The 17,213-nt window shown below is 40.4% G+C and overlaps 2 protein-coding genes across 6 annotated transcripts in view; both read right to left on the bottom strand.

Moving 5' to 3' along the window:
- stk17a (serine/threonine kinase 17a) overlaps nucleotides 1-4,062 on the bottom strand; it is a 37,700-nt gene extending 33,638 nt beyond the window's left edge. Inside the window, exon 1 of the mRNA XM_087845842.1 lies at nucleotides 3,568-4,062. Within this exon, the coding sequence (XP_087701968.1) occupies nucleotides 3,568-3,749 (182 nt within the window). The 5' untranslated portion in view covers nucleotides 3,750-4,062. The remainder of the gene's footprint in view (nucleotides 1-3,567) is intronic.
- A 9,722-nt stretch (nucleotides 4,063-13,784) lies between these two features.
- The window catches only part of hecw1a (HECT, C2 and WW domain containing E3 ubiquitin protein ligase 1a), a 101,265-nt gene continuing 97,836 nt past the window's right edge, over nucleotides 13,785-17,213 (bottom strand). For all 5 annotated transcript variants that reach the window (XM_087845838.1, XM_087845841.1, XM_087845837.1 and 2 more), the window contains one exon: nucleotides 13,785-16,007. In XM_087845838.1, coding sequence (XP_087701964.1) covers nucleotides 15,896-16,007 — 112 coding nt within the window. In that variant the 3' untranslated portion in view covers nucleotides 13,785-15,895. The remainder of the gene's footprint in view (nucleotides 16,008-17,213) is intronic.

Below are 17,213 nucleotides of genomic sequence, written 5' to 3'. Positions count from 1 at the left end.
TGTATCAGACTGGTGAAGCCCTCTCTGCTAACTGTATTTATAGGCATCATGTCTTTAGCCAAAAAATGTGTAATGGCCTCGTGTTATTTCTTTGTAGCGCTTCGACGTTTTCTCATAAGGAGTTCCACTTGAAAAACTCTTTGTCTGTCGGTGCTCTTTGTCTTAACATTAGCAACCTTTGTTTGGCTAGCCCTGTCTTTCTGGAACTCTTCAAACAGTTCTCTGTGGTTGTTGAAGATGATGGTGGAGATTAGTCGTGTTTCCTCTGGTGGTTGCCACGAGTGTTCGGCAAGTTTTGCAGAGTATCTGTGTTTGGAGAACGTCGTCCTTATCAAATCCAAAGTACCTCCAAATAAGCGAGGTACTTTTTTTTTTTTTAGGCACAAGTTCATAGTCAGTAGCGTTTTCGTCATGCGTCTCGCTCTCAGCCATTACAACTGACTTGTTGCTGCAGCGTTGTTCGCTCCCCACCTACGTAGGAGGCGGGCCTCTAATCCATTTGATTGGCCATGAAGGGCTCTATTCGACTGGTTAAATGTGTAAATGGGTTTCTTTGATTGGTAAATTCTTTAAAGCACGTGTGTAAACATTTTAAGGTACCCAATTATCGCAGTTTACGCCGTCTTTTGCGATGGGCCCATTGAACATGCTGGTATCGTGATGACTATAAATTTTCGATTTATTGTGCAGGCCTAATAGTAACCAATGAACAAACTCATATGGAAAAGAAATAGTAAAAACTTATATGACTTAACTCATGAAAGTGGCCACTTTCGTGAGTAAATCATATAAGGCTTACATGATTTACTCATGAAAGTGGCCACTTTCTCATTACTTTCATATATTGTTTTAGTAAGTATCCAAAACATACAAGTTTCATTATATAATTTTTCAAGGGATCTTATATCTGTTTTTACTCTTGTATGCTTTTCATACAAGTTTCACACAAGACAGATACAAACTTTATAAGATTTATATATATCTTTTCCATATGGGAATGCAGCAGTAATGTATAAACACAGAGAGAGAGATGCATCTATTTCAGGGTTACATGATGCAGCCCTAACTAAAAGCTTTATTAGAAAGAAAACTAAAGAGGGTGTCTGTCTCCCAAATCCAAATTGGGAGTGGTTCCACTGCAGAGGGCCCAGAAGCTGAAGGCTCCGCTTCCCATTCTACTTTAAAAAAGCAAGCCTGCAGTCTGAGAGCAAAGTCCTCTGTTAAGATGATAAGGTACTATGAGGTCTTCAAGATATCGCGGGGCCTGATTACTCAAGATTTTGTATGTAAGAAGAAAAAGTTTGATTCAATTCTGGATTCGACAGGAAGCCAATGAAGAGAAGCCAATATGGGAGAAATATGCTCTCTCTTTCCAGTCCCTCTCAGGACTCTCGCTGCAGCACTCTCGAGCAACTCGAGGCTTTTCAGAGAGCTTTTAAAGCGGCCTGATAATAACGAATCACAATAGTCCAACCTCAAAGTAATAAATGCAGAGTTATAGTTTCAGCATCACTCCAAGTCAAGATGTTTCTAATTTTAGTGATATTGTACCGATAAATGAAATCAGTTCTACATATTTGCTTAAGGTGCACAAATGGTAAAAAACGACAAACATGAATCTGTGATTGGCTGCAAACTGGACACATTTGAAGCTGTGGTGGAAAGAAGGTCAGAGGACAAACGATTCTCCATCCTCTGAAAAACATGCTGATAACCTTCTCAAACAGAAACACACCCGGCGTGGCGTGGAAAAACAGAGTGTGCGACTCCAGCTTCTCTTTAGTCTGATGACTCAAACAGGCTCTCCCCCACTCTGTCATTTAAACAGTGCTTTACAAACCTGAACATTGGAGCTAACAGCTGGATTTTCCTGTTTCAGTGCAGCTGAGACAGGAGACAGACAGTGAAAGTGGACGCTACATCCTCGGTTTAACACAAAAACTCATTGTTGCAGGCAGAGGCAGCACAAAAGTGACCCCTTAAACTGATTTTTATTCCAAGTCCCCCTGTTTTCCCCTGAGTTATTGGTCCTGTTACTATGCCTGTGAAGGTTCTCAGTCAGTCAAGGAGCTTGGAAAGAAAAGTGTCTGGACTTCTTTAAGTTTCCTTATTGATCCTCTATTAGGTAGAGGATCAATAGGGGGTCCATGACCCTCTTGGGGACACTACCATAGGGATTAAAATCTGGGACTCGCCACCAATTGCTCTTAGAACTGAAGAAGCTTCTCCACTGAGAGGTGAAACGTCTTCAAGGAAATTTAAAGAGGTCCAGACGCTTTTCTTTCCAAACTCCTTAGACGGTTCTGTTACTAGCTAGACTTAGATTAGTTTATTTTAGCTATTAACCACAACCAACCAATGGTGTCACGTTCTGTACTGAGAGAAGATGGCGCTACGCATTTTTTAGCACTTATTTCTTAAATCCAGCTTCACAGACAAAGTTACATCCATGGCTGTTTTTGAGAGCAAGGCTCCATCATGTAAATCAGTCTTTATACATGAAGTGTTTCAGGTCCACTTTAAGCATAATTAAATACCAAAGAGTGCAAAGCCCACATCAGTGTTATTGGATGTAAGAGAACATATGAAAGTTGCATGTATACTTAAGTGATGATAATAACGTACATTTACCTTCCTTCATTTCAGTATCCATAAGAGATGAATTTGTCCACTATAATCAAAAGAATACCATGCTTTATGGTGAACTGAGTATACTGTGTATTCATTGCTCCCGAACTTTACCCGTTATTCACAGGGATTTAATTTCTAGTATTGTGGCCCCATCCCTAGGGACTGTAACGGTATAACCCTAACCCAATATTCCAATTATGTGTGACTCCACTACATTCATGTCACAATTTTAATTAATTAATTTACAAAATTAAGACACAGAAAATATCTTACAGCTCCAATAAGCTACTTTTCTTTTTAATTATTTTACTAATTTGGAAGTTAATTTTGATGTTCATTTGAGCTCAGATGTTTATTTTAGAAAACAAATCAACATTGATTATAATTATAAACTGTAGGACTGTGATGCTGGGAGTTACATGAATTCACACAGCCTAGTAATTAAAAACGTAAACAGTAAGTTAATGCAACTCGAACTCGATTTCCTTATTCGGTTAACACTGGTTTAGTGCTTGGCGGTGACCAGCACGTGTGAGGCAGACACTGTAATAGTGCAGGGTGTGTGAGTGTTATTTTCTGACTTGGGCCAACAGCCCCCCATCCAGTTGGTTGGGCGACCAGACCAGTTCAGAAAGTCTGGATCAGACCCGACAGACTGCTTTGGGCACATTCTCGTGGGATTCCTTGCATTTTTTTTTTTACTTACGTTACATTTTCAATACAAAAATCAGAGGTGTAAAGGTCTATTTCACGACATTGGTGCTTTTACATGACCTCTTCCACCACTCGTATGGGAAGAGTCCCAAAGCTCGAGCAGTCGTGCCAAATAAAAACAGATCTATTTCTGCTAATAAGTCTAAGCTGGGTAAAATAAGAAACACACGAAACTAAACATAAACTCAGCTAAATTTATGTTTAAGTGTGCCATGTTCTTACCTTCCGAGCTCTCTGCCGGGAATAACAGTGTAGTGGTCGGCGAAAGGTTCGTTGTGGATGGCGGTTTGGATTTCGGACAACAAGCCGCTGACACTACGGCTCTGGCTCGGTCCAGCTGCGTGGTTGTGATGAAGGCGGCTTCTGCTTCTCGAGTCCCCGGCACGCGGGCATTCGGGGATCATGGCGACGATTAATTGGACCGGTTAGTTGGCTAACGTTAAACACTTCAACACAACAGTCAGCACAATTACATTAAATGACGCCGCTTACTATTCTCCGAACGACAACAGAAACCAAACAAAACCCAAAACATTAGGGGGACAGAATAACGTCACGTCTTCTAGGCCAAGTTTCAAATTATTAGCTCAGTCTAGCATTATATTAAAAACACAGCTGGAGAGCTCATTTTCATCACTCCACACTCAGCGCCCTGCCTGTCAGTCCCTCAACTTGCTCCTCACTTAGAAGCTGAACCGGTGCTGCGTTTTCTGTAACCATGGCAGCACGTGGTTATTGACAGGCGTGCCTGCCAATCGGAATGGGTTACAGAGAGAGAGAGAGGGAGAGAGCGAGAGACTTCTGTGTTGATCGGCGAATTAAAAATTAAACGTAAAATATATAGCGGGACCGTCCCTTTTAATATAAAAAAATGCATACAATGTATACATTTCTATTGCTTTTAATAATAAATATTGATAGTACTGTAAGTCTCTTAAAAAGCAACACAAAAGATATGTAAACTACAAAGAACAAAAGCAACAGAAAAGCTAACTTAACAAAAGAGAAATAAAGGCACGCAAGTAGTTACACAAAGAAACAAAAATGTAGAAAGAGACTAAAGCACAAGACAAATCACAAACAGTTTTCAATGTAGGTTTGGTTTTTTATTTGGTTTTATTTTTCATTTCTTGATTTGATGGTGATGTGATGCTATATTACATGTTTTTAAGATTCAGTTGAATTTAATATTTGTAATATAGCATCAAATCACAACCGTCTCCTCAAGTTGCTTTATACTGTAAGATAGAGACCCTACAGTAGCAGCAAGAAAACCCCAATTAATTAATAATCCCTTATGAGCAAGCACTTGGCGACAGTGGGGAGGAAAAACTACCTGTAACAGGCAGAAACCTCCGGCAGAACCAGGCTCAGAAGGGACGGCCATCTGCCTCGGCCGGTGGGGGGTGATGGTAACGATAATACGAGGAGACACGATGAAGAATATTTCTCAGTCTAATTAAAGTCGAATGAAATAGTTTTAAAATAAAATATACCTCAGATGTTAACTCTGAGGCCAGACTGCTTTAAGATTTTAAAAGAGGTATTTGAAAAAAATCAAGATGACAATTTAGTCATCAGTACTGCCTTTAAAGCAGCAGCTGAACAGCTTCTTAAAAGCTTTTAACACTGCTGAAAAAAACCTGGCAAGTTTGGATTTCTTTGGAAGATTCATGAAGACACTTAGATTCTTTCTTATGATCTTCCTAATAATGTCGTCAAAAGATGAATCTTCTGACAACATTACATCGAAGAACTTGTCTGCAGATCCAAACTCCTTGATAAGACTATTAGCTGTGTCCTTGACTAACTTATTTATGTTATTATTAAGAATTTTTAGGTATTCAGTGCATCTATCTTCAGAAAGTACCAAATCTGTCAGACGGTTGATAACTAACTCTAATTTTTCTGGATCCAGAAGTTTTCTGGCATTTTTGTGCAATTTTTCTGCGATTCTTGTGGCTAGAAGAGTGCTAAATTGATTGGCAATTAGCCTATCATCAGGTGACACTAATCTTTCTGACAGTTCTTCCTCTAGGTTTTCAGAGGTTGCTGGCTGACTTTGACCCTCTGTGGGTTCAGTGTGAGACACTGATGCCTGATCACCGAGATTCATTGCTAGGTGCTTCAGAATAGTGTCGTCAAAAGATGAATCTTCTGACAACATTACATCGAAGAACTTGTCTGCAGATCCAAACTCCTTGATAAGACTATTAGCTGTGTCCTTGACTAACTTATTTATGTTATTATTAAGAATTTTTAGGTATTCAGTGCATCTATCTTCAGAAAGTACCAAATCTGTCAGACGGTTGATAACTAACTCTAATTTTTCTGGATCCAGAAGTTTTCTGGCATTTTTGTGCAAATTTTCTGCGATTCTTGTGGCTACAAGACTGCTAAATTGTTTGGCAATTAGCCTATCATCAGGTGACACTAATGTTTCTGACAGTTCTTCCTCTGGGTTTTCAGAGGTTGCTGGCTGACTTTGACCCTCTGTGGGTTCAGTGTGAGACACTGATGCCTGATCACCGAGATTCATTGCTAGGTGCTTCAGAATAGTGTCGTCAAAAGATGAATCTTCTGACAACATTACATCGAAGAACTTGTCTGCAGATCCAAACTCCTTGATAAGACTATTAGCTGTGTCCTTGACTAACTTATTTATGTTATTATTAAGAATTTTTAGGTATTCAGTGCATCTATCTTCAGAAAGTACCAAATCTGTCAGATGGTTGATAACTAAGTCTATTTTTTCTGGATCCAGAAGATTTCTGGTATTTTCGTGTAAATTTTGTGCGATTCTTGTGGCTAGAAGAGTACTAAATTGATTGGCAATTAGCCTATCATCAGGTGACACTAATGTTTCTGACAGTTCTTCCTCTGGGTTTTCAGAGGTTGCTGGCTGACTTTGACCCTCTGTGGGTTCAAAGTGAGACACTGATGCCTGATCACTGCTTGTATTTGAAACCAGGTCCGGGTCTTCTGCACTCACACAGACTGGCTGATTGGTGAGATCAGTAACTGGACTTGACTGTGATGTAACTAATGTTTCTGACAGTTCTTCCTCTGGGTTTTCAGAGGTTGCTGGCTGACTTTGACCCTCTGTGGGTTCAGAGTGAGACACTGATGCCTGATCACTGCTTGTATTTGAAACCAGGTCCGGGTCTTCTGCACTCACACAGACTGGCTGTTTGGTGAGATCAGTAACTGGACTTGACCGTGATGTAAACAGTCTGTCGCTTGTTTCACCAGCATCTGGTCCAATCATAACTTCTTCCTTTGATGGGGTCAGCACTCTTACTATATCTTCCACGGCACCAGAAATTTTGTCATTTATAATAGTTTGGGTTAAAGTTTCATTCTCCAACCAGAAAAGAAGGTTTTGTAAGAACCTTTCCACTGAATCTTCTACGAGCACATATGGCACCTCAGGAGCAGAGGGTACATTACAGTCACCCTGTGAAGTCTTAGAGAAGTCTGAGAGACTTTTACCCATTTGCATCGTGGGGGCTGGATATGTTGACTCGACATGGCCGTACACATTTTCTGTCAACTCCCTTGAAAACATCTCCTTACTTGTCAGGCCAAGGTGTCCTGCCTGGGTTAATTTACTAAACAGTTTATTCAGAACCGGCACAACTGTTGTAAATTTGAGCGGAGAAGAACTTTTAACTTTGATTCCTAAGGTTGGTGATTTTCTGGGAACTTCTGAGGGATTCATGTGTTCGCTTTTCCTGGAGTCAGCTCTCTCACTCTCCGGGGAGTTTGCCTGTTGTCTCTGAAAGGTCAAAAATCCTTTGCTTTTCTTCAAATGATCTTTCAGCTCACTGTTCATTTTTTCAAATTCCTTTTTAGCAAACCTGAAGAAGTGTTGTTTTACTTCATCTGGTTTCATAATTAGGGCGCATGATGCAAAAAAGTCTTTCACCTTTTTGATCACCAGGTCCACATCAAAAGCAGGCTTGGGTGAGCTATCACTTAATGTGATATCTTCTGCATCAGGATACTCAATGTTAGCAATTAACACATTTACAATGTCAACTGCAGCTTTATCTGCATCATGTAAATAATTCAGATTGTTGAGGATTGTTTCAACATCACTTTGAGCTTTCTCCTCAGCTTCTGCAAACTCATCACTTTCTTTTTCCTCCACGGGTTGCAGTTCTATGTGACAGTCCTGGTCATCTTTACTTATCTCTCTGTCTGTACTCCACCTCATGAGAGCCATACTTATTTCTTTAATTGTTCCCATCTCAGAGAGCTTGGATTCAAGACTCTCATCACTTGAACTAAAGGAAGTGGGTAAAGCCCCCCTCATGAACAGGCCGCTCAGCTTACCTTTATAACTCTTCAGACATGAGAAAGCATGAGAAACCATGCATCTGAGGTTTTTTATGTTTGTTATTTTTCTGGTGACATAAATAGAATCCGGGTTTTCTGGGACTAGAACCCAACCCGAGTTGACTTTATTTGAGATCTCCTCCTCAATCATCTGTGTCAGCACCACAGCGCTTTCACACTCCTCATGGGTGACATTAAGAGCAGCAGCAAAGCTGGTTGAGAAAGAGTCTCCCAATACGGGGCTTATTTTTGTCACGGCTATGCTAAGGTATGTCTGGAATGATGCATCATTTAATTGGTCCTGACCTCCTACAAGTAAAGTTTTTATGGTGCTTGCACTAACTGACTGAATGACATCAGTAATCATATCAGCCAGTGCTACTTGGACATCGGAGTCCCAGATCCCATTTTCTATCAAGCGCCACTGTAATCCAGAGAGCCTATCGAAACACCCGCTGATAGCAGGTGAAAAAGGCTCTGAATTAATGGGGGTAGGGGTTCTAACACTGGATAAAGACATTGTCAATGACTTAGTTTCGCTACAATTACTTTGGAAATCCGTTTTCAGAAAGCTTTCAGAAAGGGAAGATCGCGGTCTGTACATTTAACGTACGACAACTAAAAATGCAAAATGCAAGATTCAGGTATAAAGCCGCTGTTTCACCCCTATTTAGGGACTCAAGTGGAGGTCACGTGCTGCAAGATCAAAGGCACGTACTGTGACATCAAAGCAGAAAGGAACTGAGCTGTGTGACGTCATGCCGCGAGCGTTCACCTACATGCGCGCGCACACAAGTGAGCGATCACTAATAAATCACAGACGCATCAACGTCGGTGTTGTCAAACTTTCAATCATACCTGCAGCCAGTTCTTTGAAGCTCTCAAATGGGTGGAATGGCGGCTGTTTTCCACCATCATCGCAGAGCATTCCTCCAGCAGGAGGTTCCCCGTCTCAGCGAGATTCACAACACTTCTTGCAACGAACTCCTGTAACCATGGTTACAGGAGGACGCTCTGTTTGTGGCAGTCATTATCATAGTATGACGTCACAAAGAGACGTTAATAAATATTAATTCATGCAATTTAAACACATTTTTAATTTTACTATTAAGGTGTATAATGGTTTAATATGGCATGATTAGAAAGAGAAACAAAACATCTACAGAGGAAGGCTCAGGAAGCAGAGTGGATAGTTGGTGGTTTGAGTGTCCTTGGCTAAGATACTGAATGATACACTCATCAGAGTGTGAATGTGTGTGAACGTTATACAGAAAGCACTTAGATATAGAAAACTGTTTATGTTGTATAAAATGCTTTGAGTATTCAAGTAGAAAAGTACTTTATAAGAACCAGTCCAGTTTTTATGTAGAGTGGGGAACTTCCAGGTGGGTTTTAGGTCTCATATCCAATACCTTCTTACCTGCATTCAGGGCACACATGAATTTAAGGACTATCTCTACTTAATATTTAATATAAGACTTATAAAAAATAAAAACCTTTTATCAAAGATCAACAGTGAACCTTTTCATTTTTCACCCCTTTGTCTGTAGAATGAATACACACAGCAGTAACAAAGTGACCATTTTATTAAGATCCATATGGTAAGGTGGGGCAATAGAACAGCCTGAGTATTTAGAAACCTGTTCTCAGTCAAATATGAACTGTACCCTTTAACATTATGTACATACATGTATAGTAACCACACATGAAACTGGAAACAAAAGAAAATATTCATGTTTTAGTGTCACCACCTGGTCTTCTCCTGTCTACTTTTGATTAATTCAACACACACACACACACACACACACACACACACACACACACACACACACACACACACACACACACACACACACACACACACACACACAAAACAGCAGCAACAAGACAGCCCATCATCATTTACTTTTCCAATATTCTGTTTAAACTTGTATAGCTTCTATCAGCACATTTACAGATAAGTGTTACTGGAACATTTGTAATCATTCCTTTCCCACAATAAATATCAGTGTTATGACGTATGCATTCATCATATCAACCCAACAAAAACAACAAATCAGTAAGCTCTCTTTACATGTTCACCAAAGCACATACAGAAATCTGTTAACTGTCATTAACTGCCCAAAGAATAGAGTGCTTCCTGGATTCATGTGGCTCTGACATTTCTAACAGAGTGAGCCACAGCTGACATTAACCTCAATAATGCCACCAGCAAAAGTGGTGAACAGAAAAAGAGGAGCCAAATGGGAACAAACATCACAGTTTCCCCGCAGAAAACCAAAAAAAAAAAAAAAATCAGCCAGCTTAGAATAGAAAAGACACACATAAGAACCCAAAGGCTTCAAATTCAAAGGCAAAATCTTCCACTGATCCTCCTAATTACATGATTACAAAATAAAATAGAAAGAAAACATTCAAGGAAAGTTGCAGGACTTCCCCTTGCTTATAAATACAATACTGTATAAATAAGAGTACAAACGATTGTAGAAAAAGGTATGAGGAGAGCAACAAAATCACAGCCTTGTCCTTGTGTGTGTTGGGATGTGTGGACAAGATGTTGCCACACCAAACAATAAGTGGAGTAATTATCGATCTGACTCACAGAAGCGTGGGTAATCTCCAAAAATCTCAAATTTGTGTCAATCAAAGTTCTGTGGATTCTTCTTTAGTGGAACCTATCACTGCAGTTTTTCTCCTCTACAGGGAAGCGAATTCATGACAGTGCTGTATTTTAAATGAAAATAAAAAAAGTAAAATCTGGAGATATAGTCAGCTTTTCAAACATCACACCATGTTGGGAATAAAGAAGCCTAAAATTTGACAGGCCGCTGAAGTAAGGGATCTTTGCTATGTGTCAAACTTTGACATGTAGTTGATTTGTGAGTAACAACATAGTGTTGACCCAGGGTGAGTTTGGCTACAAGTTCAGCATTCTGTGATATCTGGGCCATATCTGGTTCACACGACATTTGCTGGCACCACAGCTGAGCCTTAAACTCTTCCACCAAGTCACTGGTGACACATTGGGGATAGGCTTGGGTTTTGTTTGAGCTGCATGCTAAATAGGCAAAAAGTCAGACACTAGCAGATGACACGTTTTCAATGAAGTCACATATTTTTGGCATTACAATCATTCTGGGTGTTCTAAGCAAGCACAAACTGTACAAAAAGGGGCGCACGTTAACCAACCCTAACCCTAACCCTAGATTGGCTGTCAGTGACCCGACAGCCCAAATTAGCCCCAAATGTGATACCTGGAAAGTGATTTCGGCTAACTCATCTCACACACGTCTACTTGAGTTGCTGATGGTTCATGAAGGTGAAAAGTTCTGCTGTGGTGAAAATCTTTCACACGATAAGATGTGGACAATTGACACACACATCAGTCCTACTCTGGACCAGAAGGTGGATTCTATCCCAGCATGCTTTGGGTGGACGATAGAGAAGCACAGCAAGACAATGTAGAGTGGCAACAATGACAAAAAATAAATAAATCTTGCTTTAAATACCTACATCTGCACACGGCAGGACACAGACCAGTGAGGGCCAGGTTAGGGAAAGATTGTCATTGGGTAAGGGTATGGTAAGGATTAGGCAATTAAGTAACGAAAGATTGCATTTTATTAACCCTAAACACAAACATTAAACAGAAATTCTTATTTCCTATGTCAAAGTTTGATGCTCTGTACCTCTACCCATAAACCCAGTCTAGACATAAACCAACGTCTGCTGCTTACACTGCAAATCTGACTAAACTAACAATGTGATTGAATATATTTTTATGTATACTTTACCACCACCCTCTGGTGGCTATCCACCTAAAGCTTTTTGGAAACCGGCTGGACTGAGTTGCACCAACTCTTCATTTAGTTAGGTAAACTGGTTTTGAACAATGACAGATTTTTGTCCAAAAAATTCCAGTGGATAATGACAGAAATATTTTCTTGGTTAAGAAAAACTTCAAGTCAAGAACACTCTCACGGAGGCAGCTGTACCATTGTCAAAAGCCGCAAGTAAGTGACGCCTCAATGTCTTTACACGGACACTGTGTATAATTTAAATAAATATTCTGAGAAGTGAAGATATGCAGAGGTTCACCAATCTGCAAAAAAAGCACATTTACAAACTGTGGAACAGTTTAAGACCAGCGTTCCTCAGCGTAAAATTATGAAGACGCTCAATATCTCATCAAGAGTACACAATATCATCAAAAGACTCTGAGCACCTAGAGAAATCTGTTTGCAAGGGACAAGGTCAAAATCAATATTGGATGCCTGTGTTCATGAGTTAAAAACAATCCTTATGTTTGAAATTATTTGAGTTTGTCCAGTTATTTGGGGAATTCATATAGGGTGTTCAGGTGGACTAATAGGGACTGTATTCCTAAACACTCTGTTTTCTCTGTATCCATGCAATTTAAGTATGTGCTGCCTTCTCATTTATTAATTTTTGCATATTTGTCACACGACAGGTTCCAGATCATCAAGCAAATGTTAGACAAAGACAGCCGGAGTAAATACAAGTTGCACTCTTTAAAGTATTTTTTGATTTGTTAAGGTAAGAAAGACAGCCAAACCTACCTGCTCACATAGGAACAGGCGTTGCTATTTAGCTAACATTTATCGACATGCTCACACAGATGCATCAGGGACAAATTGGGGTTCAGTATCTTGTCCGAGGATACTTCCACATGCAAACCGGAGGAGCACGGGATCGAACGTCTAACTGCTAGATGACCCGCTCTACTTCTTGAGCCACAGCCGCCCCTAAATCTGCCAAGTATTACTATTATGTTTGTGCTTTGAAAACTGTTGTTACCTTCTATGCTTAAAATAAAAATAATGGCTTTTAAACCTTATTTTGGGGCAAAGTTGTTAGACCTTTTAAACTTTTTTTTGCATTCACAGCTCCCAATTATTTTAAACGGCCTTGGATGATTCCAAATAACTCCCTGGAGAATTCCCAAAATGCCTGCCAGGTAGTAGGAAGTGAATTTAAAGACTTTCATATTAGCTTTTTCTTTTTAAGCTGTTGGTTTTGTTGCTATGTTCACTTAGCTGTATGCCAGTTACACATGGTGGTTAGTGGGTATGAATATTTAGTAACAACTAATCTCTGTGCAGAAACTGTCATTGTGCTGCAACCAGTTGTAGTTTCATCTTGCATAAAGTGCCACTTAGCAAACACAGGGCTAAGTTTGAATTTATGAACAGCTGGTGCAACTGGCTTCAGTAGATTATTAACTATAGATTCACAAAAACCTGAACAATTAATCCCAACACTCAGAAGCAGAACAAGAGATCTCATCTTTCTCATTGCACACAGTTGTCTTCCCTGCAAACACCTAACATTTATTAGGTATGTAACAATTCTCTAAAAGCACAGTTTGGTTCAAACCTTGAATTGTCTTTAGAGGGGAGCAATAATAAAAGTGACAAACATTATTTTTACCACAGGCCAAGTCGCTTAATCAGATCTGGATCAAGAACAAAAACTACACTCCATGATTCAGAAGTGTTTCCAGTTCATTCGTTAACTGAACTGTTCCACCATTGGAGTCGTCTGCTTTAACTGGGAATTAATAAAGTTTACAAAAGATGTAAATGGACTACAATATTTTGCACGTCGTGATGTCAGTCATGGGTTTCAGAAACATTCAGAAACCTGGTGCTTTGACCACTTGGTTGGAGATTTGTGTCTAGCCTGCGACAAAGATACGCAACTCCACAAGAAAGCATTTTTGACAACTTTTCTCAAGTTTTATGAACATTGTAGCTGTACTTGAAATGGTAAAACACACTTTGATGTGTAAGCCATTAGTTCTCTGTTAGCCTTACAACTCATTCAACAGTTAGGTTGACAAAAGCCTACAGCTTGGGAAGAGTAGCTACAAGTGTATCTGTCAAATCCGGCGAAAATGTGTCAGATTTCCAGCCAGCTTTAATGCCTCCTGGTTCTCTTTATATTTGGCATTGCTTATATCAGGCTAGTTATCTGCCCACAAAGCTACATCCATTGTAAATACAGTAATCAGTGACTGTTACCAATTAACCTGACTTAAAAAAAACAAGGCAAATGACTTTCCTTTTGTCACCCCCACAGGGCATGTATGAGGCAGAACGTAACTGAGGCACAGCTTCATCACTCAGCTAGAGATGCAGGCGAGGGGCTGGAGATGTCAAGGGTGCACTGCAGTCGGTCAGTGTCTAAAACAATATGGCAGACTGTGGAACAGATTGGAGTAAAGGTCTCAACTATTGCATATGTTACACCTGTTTGTCCCTTTACACATCGCACATTTCTACCAGTAGGGCCACATCAGTTCAGGGATCTGTTACACTGGTCTGAGGCCAGTGGAGATTCCACACGCTGCTCTTGCACTGGTCACTGTGTTTGAGACAGTAAAGAGTTAAATACTGGAGTACCGGCTCCATACAAAGAGCAGCACCAATGGTGCATGGTCAGAGATGACAAGTTCGTTTGTGGAAGACTCGAACAAGAGTGTGAGAAGCTCCCATTCAAACAGCCAGACCACAGGCTGAAAGCAGAATCCCACTTTAGTCCTCCTTAGCCATCTGCAGAGCGTCCAGGTATAAATTCTGTCACGAAGAGTCACGAATCACGGAGCTCGCGTAGCTTGGTTTGACGTAATCGCCCTTAGTCTCCACAAAAGGAATCCCAGAAGCCCTTGTGCTGGAATTGATGGCTACTTTTGCATTCGCAATACTTGACATCATTGCCTCATCACTGAGCTCTATGCAACATCAGTGTCCAGTCAGACAGGACTGTGGAGTGTCTGTGTCCAATTGTTGTCATCACTTTAAAGGGAGGCACAGTACCGGAAGCTGTGGGCCCAGATGCAGGACTTCCAGGATGAGTATCAGAAGCATGTTAGTACTGCGGAGTCTTTAACTGCAGGGAGGGCCTGTCTTTTTATGCCAGTACAACCTGGATGCTGTGAATGTATATTTCTTGATTTCCAGTGTACCAGACTACTCTTCACATTGCTTGAAACAGAAACTTCACTGCTTTGTGGCTTGCCCATTATTGATATTCATTTCATTTCCAGATGTTCAGTAGTCTCTGAGTTTTGAGCCTGTGTTATTCACCTTGTCTTCAGTGCAGTTTTCTTCACCTGTTGGGATTTTTTTGAGTGATAATCAGTCTTTCTCTCTTAATTGTCTGCAGCTCGTCATATATTAGCCTTAACCTCTTATCTCCCATTGTGCTGCAGTTCTGTTCTTAAGTCCTCAGGCAAGTTCCTTTTGGGCTGCTGCAGTCCACATAGATACATATTGGTATTTGTAGTATCTCCACTTTAAAAAACAACAACAACAAAAAACCCAGACAATTGTTCCTTTGGCTTCACGGCTACTAAACTTTGCATTAAACTGATTGAGGTTTTTTTCTCTTGAATTTAAACTTGCATTAGACATTCTACATGTCCACAGCAGGAAACCACCTGAGGATTTGTGTAACAATCTTTGCATACATCTTTTGATAAAAAAAAGAAGATTTCTGAATCAAAGTTTGCAATGACTGTAACATTTTTTAGAGGAACTAATAGTATTTAATTCTATTAACCCATTTCTTTCATTTCTCTTTCCGATTTTCTTTCTACAGTAGGTTTTGATGGTTATTAAATTATTATTTAAATATTTTCTGTCTATTAAAGATAAATTCCAGCATGTCTCCAAGCACATTGCTGTTGTTATTGTCATATGGAAAATGACTGTTTTCAGTGTTATTGTGTTGCTCATATTGTTCTTATTTCTGTACATTACTTTTCACTTGTTGCTGTACTGAGTATAAATACTTTGCTTTTGCTTTTATTAGCCAAAGCATTTTCATTGTCGGATGAATTGTGGTACATGCAACAAAATTTGACATACTCATTCTTCAGGTACACACAAACTGATCAATATTAATTATAAAAAAGTCTTTGTAATTGTTTCTTATTTTCTAATGATTTATAGAAAAATAAGTGCTGTGACGCCGTGAGTGTTGCGTGCAATCGTAAAGATCCTCGTAAGTGACAGACTCTGACGCACAGAACCATGACAGTGACAAACATACTGTGTATCCAAAATGATCAGAAACATTTCCAGTACAATTCCGGGATCTTTAAGACAGGTTAGGCTGCGCTCCTTTCACATTTTGGCCCAGCCAGTGTTGGACATAGAGGCGTGCAGTGTTCGATTTGTCTGTCTCACTCCAGACCAAATGTGCTGGTTTCTTCCACAGCAATGAGCAGTTTCTCATACAGCATGGTGTACGAAGGGTAGGGAGGCAGGTCGAGGCGGTTAAAGCAGGTGTGAGCTCTGAGAAATGACAGAGAGAAAGAGACAGACATTTAAACAAAACGGAGCTTTTATCCACTTTAACAAGTACATTCCATAAATAGAGCTGAGAGCCAGAATATACAAGAGGTAGACAAGTAGACGAGCATGCTCATTAGCCTCCTTTTCAGCTGGGCTGGTCCCAACAGTCTCTAAATTAATTAATTAGCTAGCAGACTAGCTTTGCTAGCGATGCTAGCAGCTGCAGCCCACTTTCCTTGCAGGTTAAAATCCATAAACCCGGAAGGTTGCCGATTTGATCCCCAGCTCTGTCTGTCTTGGTCGTTGTGTCCTTGGGCAAGACACTTCATCTACTGCCTACCAGTGTTGCCAACTCCTCAGTAAGGAAAATCGCTATTGGTTGTCCTAAAAGTCGCTAGAAGTCGCTAAGTGACGTCATCGCCCAATTTGCATAATTGGTCATGCTAATATAATTGTAACCTATGTTGTTGGAGAGAGAAATAACATCATAGAAGAGACATAAAGTGAGTAAAAACGTCCTAAATGCATTCAGAGTTTATTTAGAACTACAAATTAAATTTCTTTTAGCAATTATTGTTTTTTAATGTCACAATTCCAACCCTGCTCCTTTACCCGGGCCTGGACCGGCAAAAGTGGACCGGCAATTGGCACTCTGGTGGAGTTACTTTGTGTGTGTGTGTGTTTATAAGTAGTTTTAAACCTGATCCACAAAACAGTATAAGAGTAAAAGAAGAACTGACTGCGTTACAGTCAGTGCGGCGTCACTCATGCGCGATTCATTTGCAGTTTGGACGCACAGGTGTGAACGTCTCCTGCCCTGAAAGCAGCGGGGGGAGAACTATCCTCCACCTGTGAGCGCTTTGGCACGGGTGAGGCGCCCACGGCAGCACCGCTGCTTGTTGAGAGTAAGAGCAATACGCGTTTTCACGTCAAAGAGTCGTCATAAATAAGTCTTCAGTAATACCAGAAAAAAATCGCCAGATTTGTCACTAGTCGCTTTTTAGAAAAAAAGTCGCTAAGGGGGTCTGAAAACTCGCTAAATATAGTGACAAAGTCGCTAAGTTGGCAACACTGCTGCCTACTGGTGTTGGCCAGAGGGGCTGATGGCGCGATATGGCAGCCTCGCTTCTGTCAGTCTGCCCCAGGGCAGCTGTGGCTACAACTGTAGCTGCCTCCACCAGTGTGTGAATGTGAGAGTGAATGAAT

Source organism: Neolamprologus brichardi, chromosome 9 (genome assembly GCF_056152115.1).
Source record: "Neolamprologus brichardi isolate AB-2024 chromosome 9, ASM5615211v1, whole genome shotgun sequence".
In the NCBI taxonomy this organism is placed as follows: domain Eukaryota; kingdom Metazoa; phylum Chordata; class Actinopteri; order Cichliformes; family Cichlidae; genus Neolamprologus; species Neolamprologus brichardi.
This window is presented reverse-complemented; position numbering and strand designations above follow the sequence as displayed.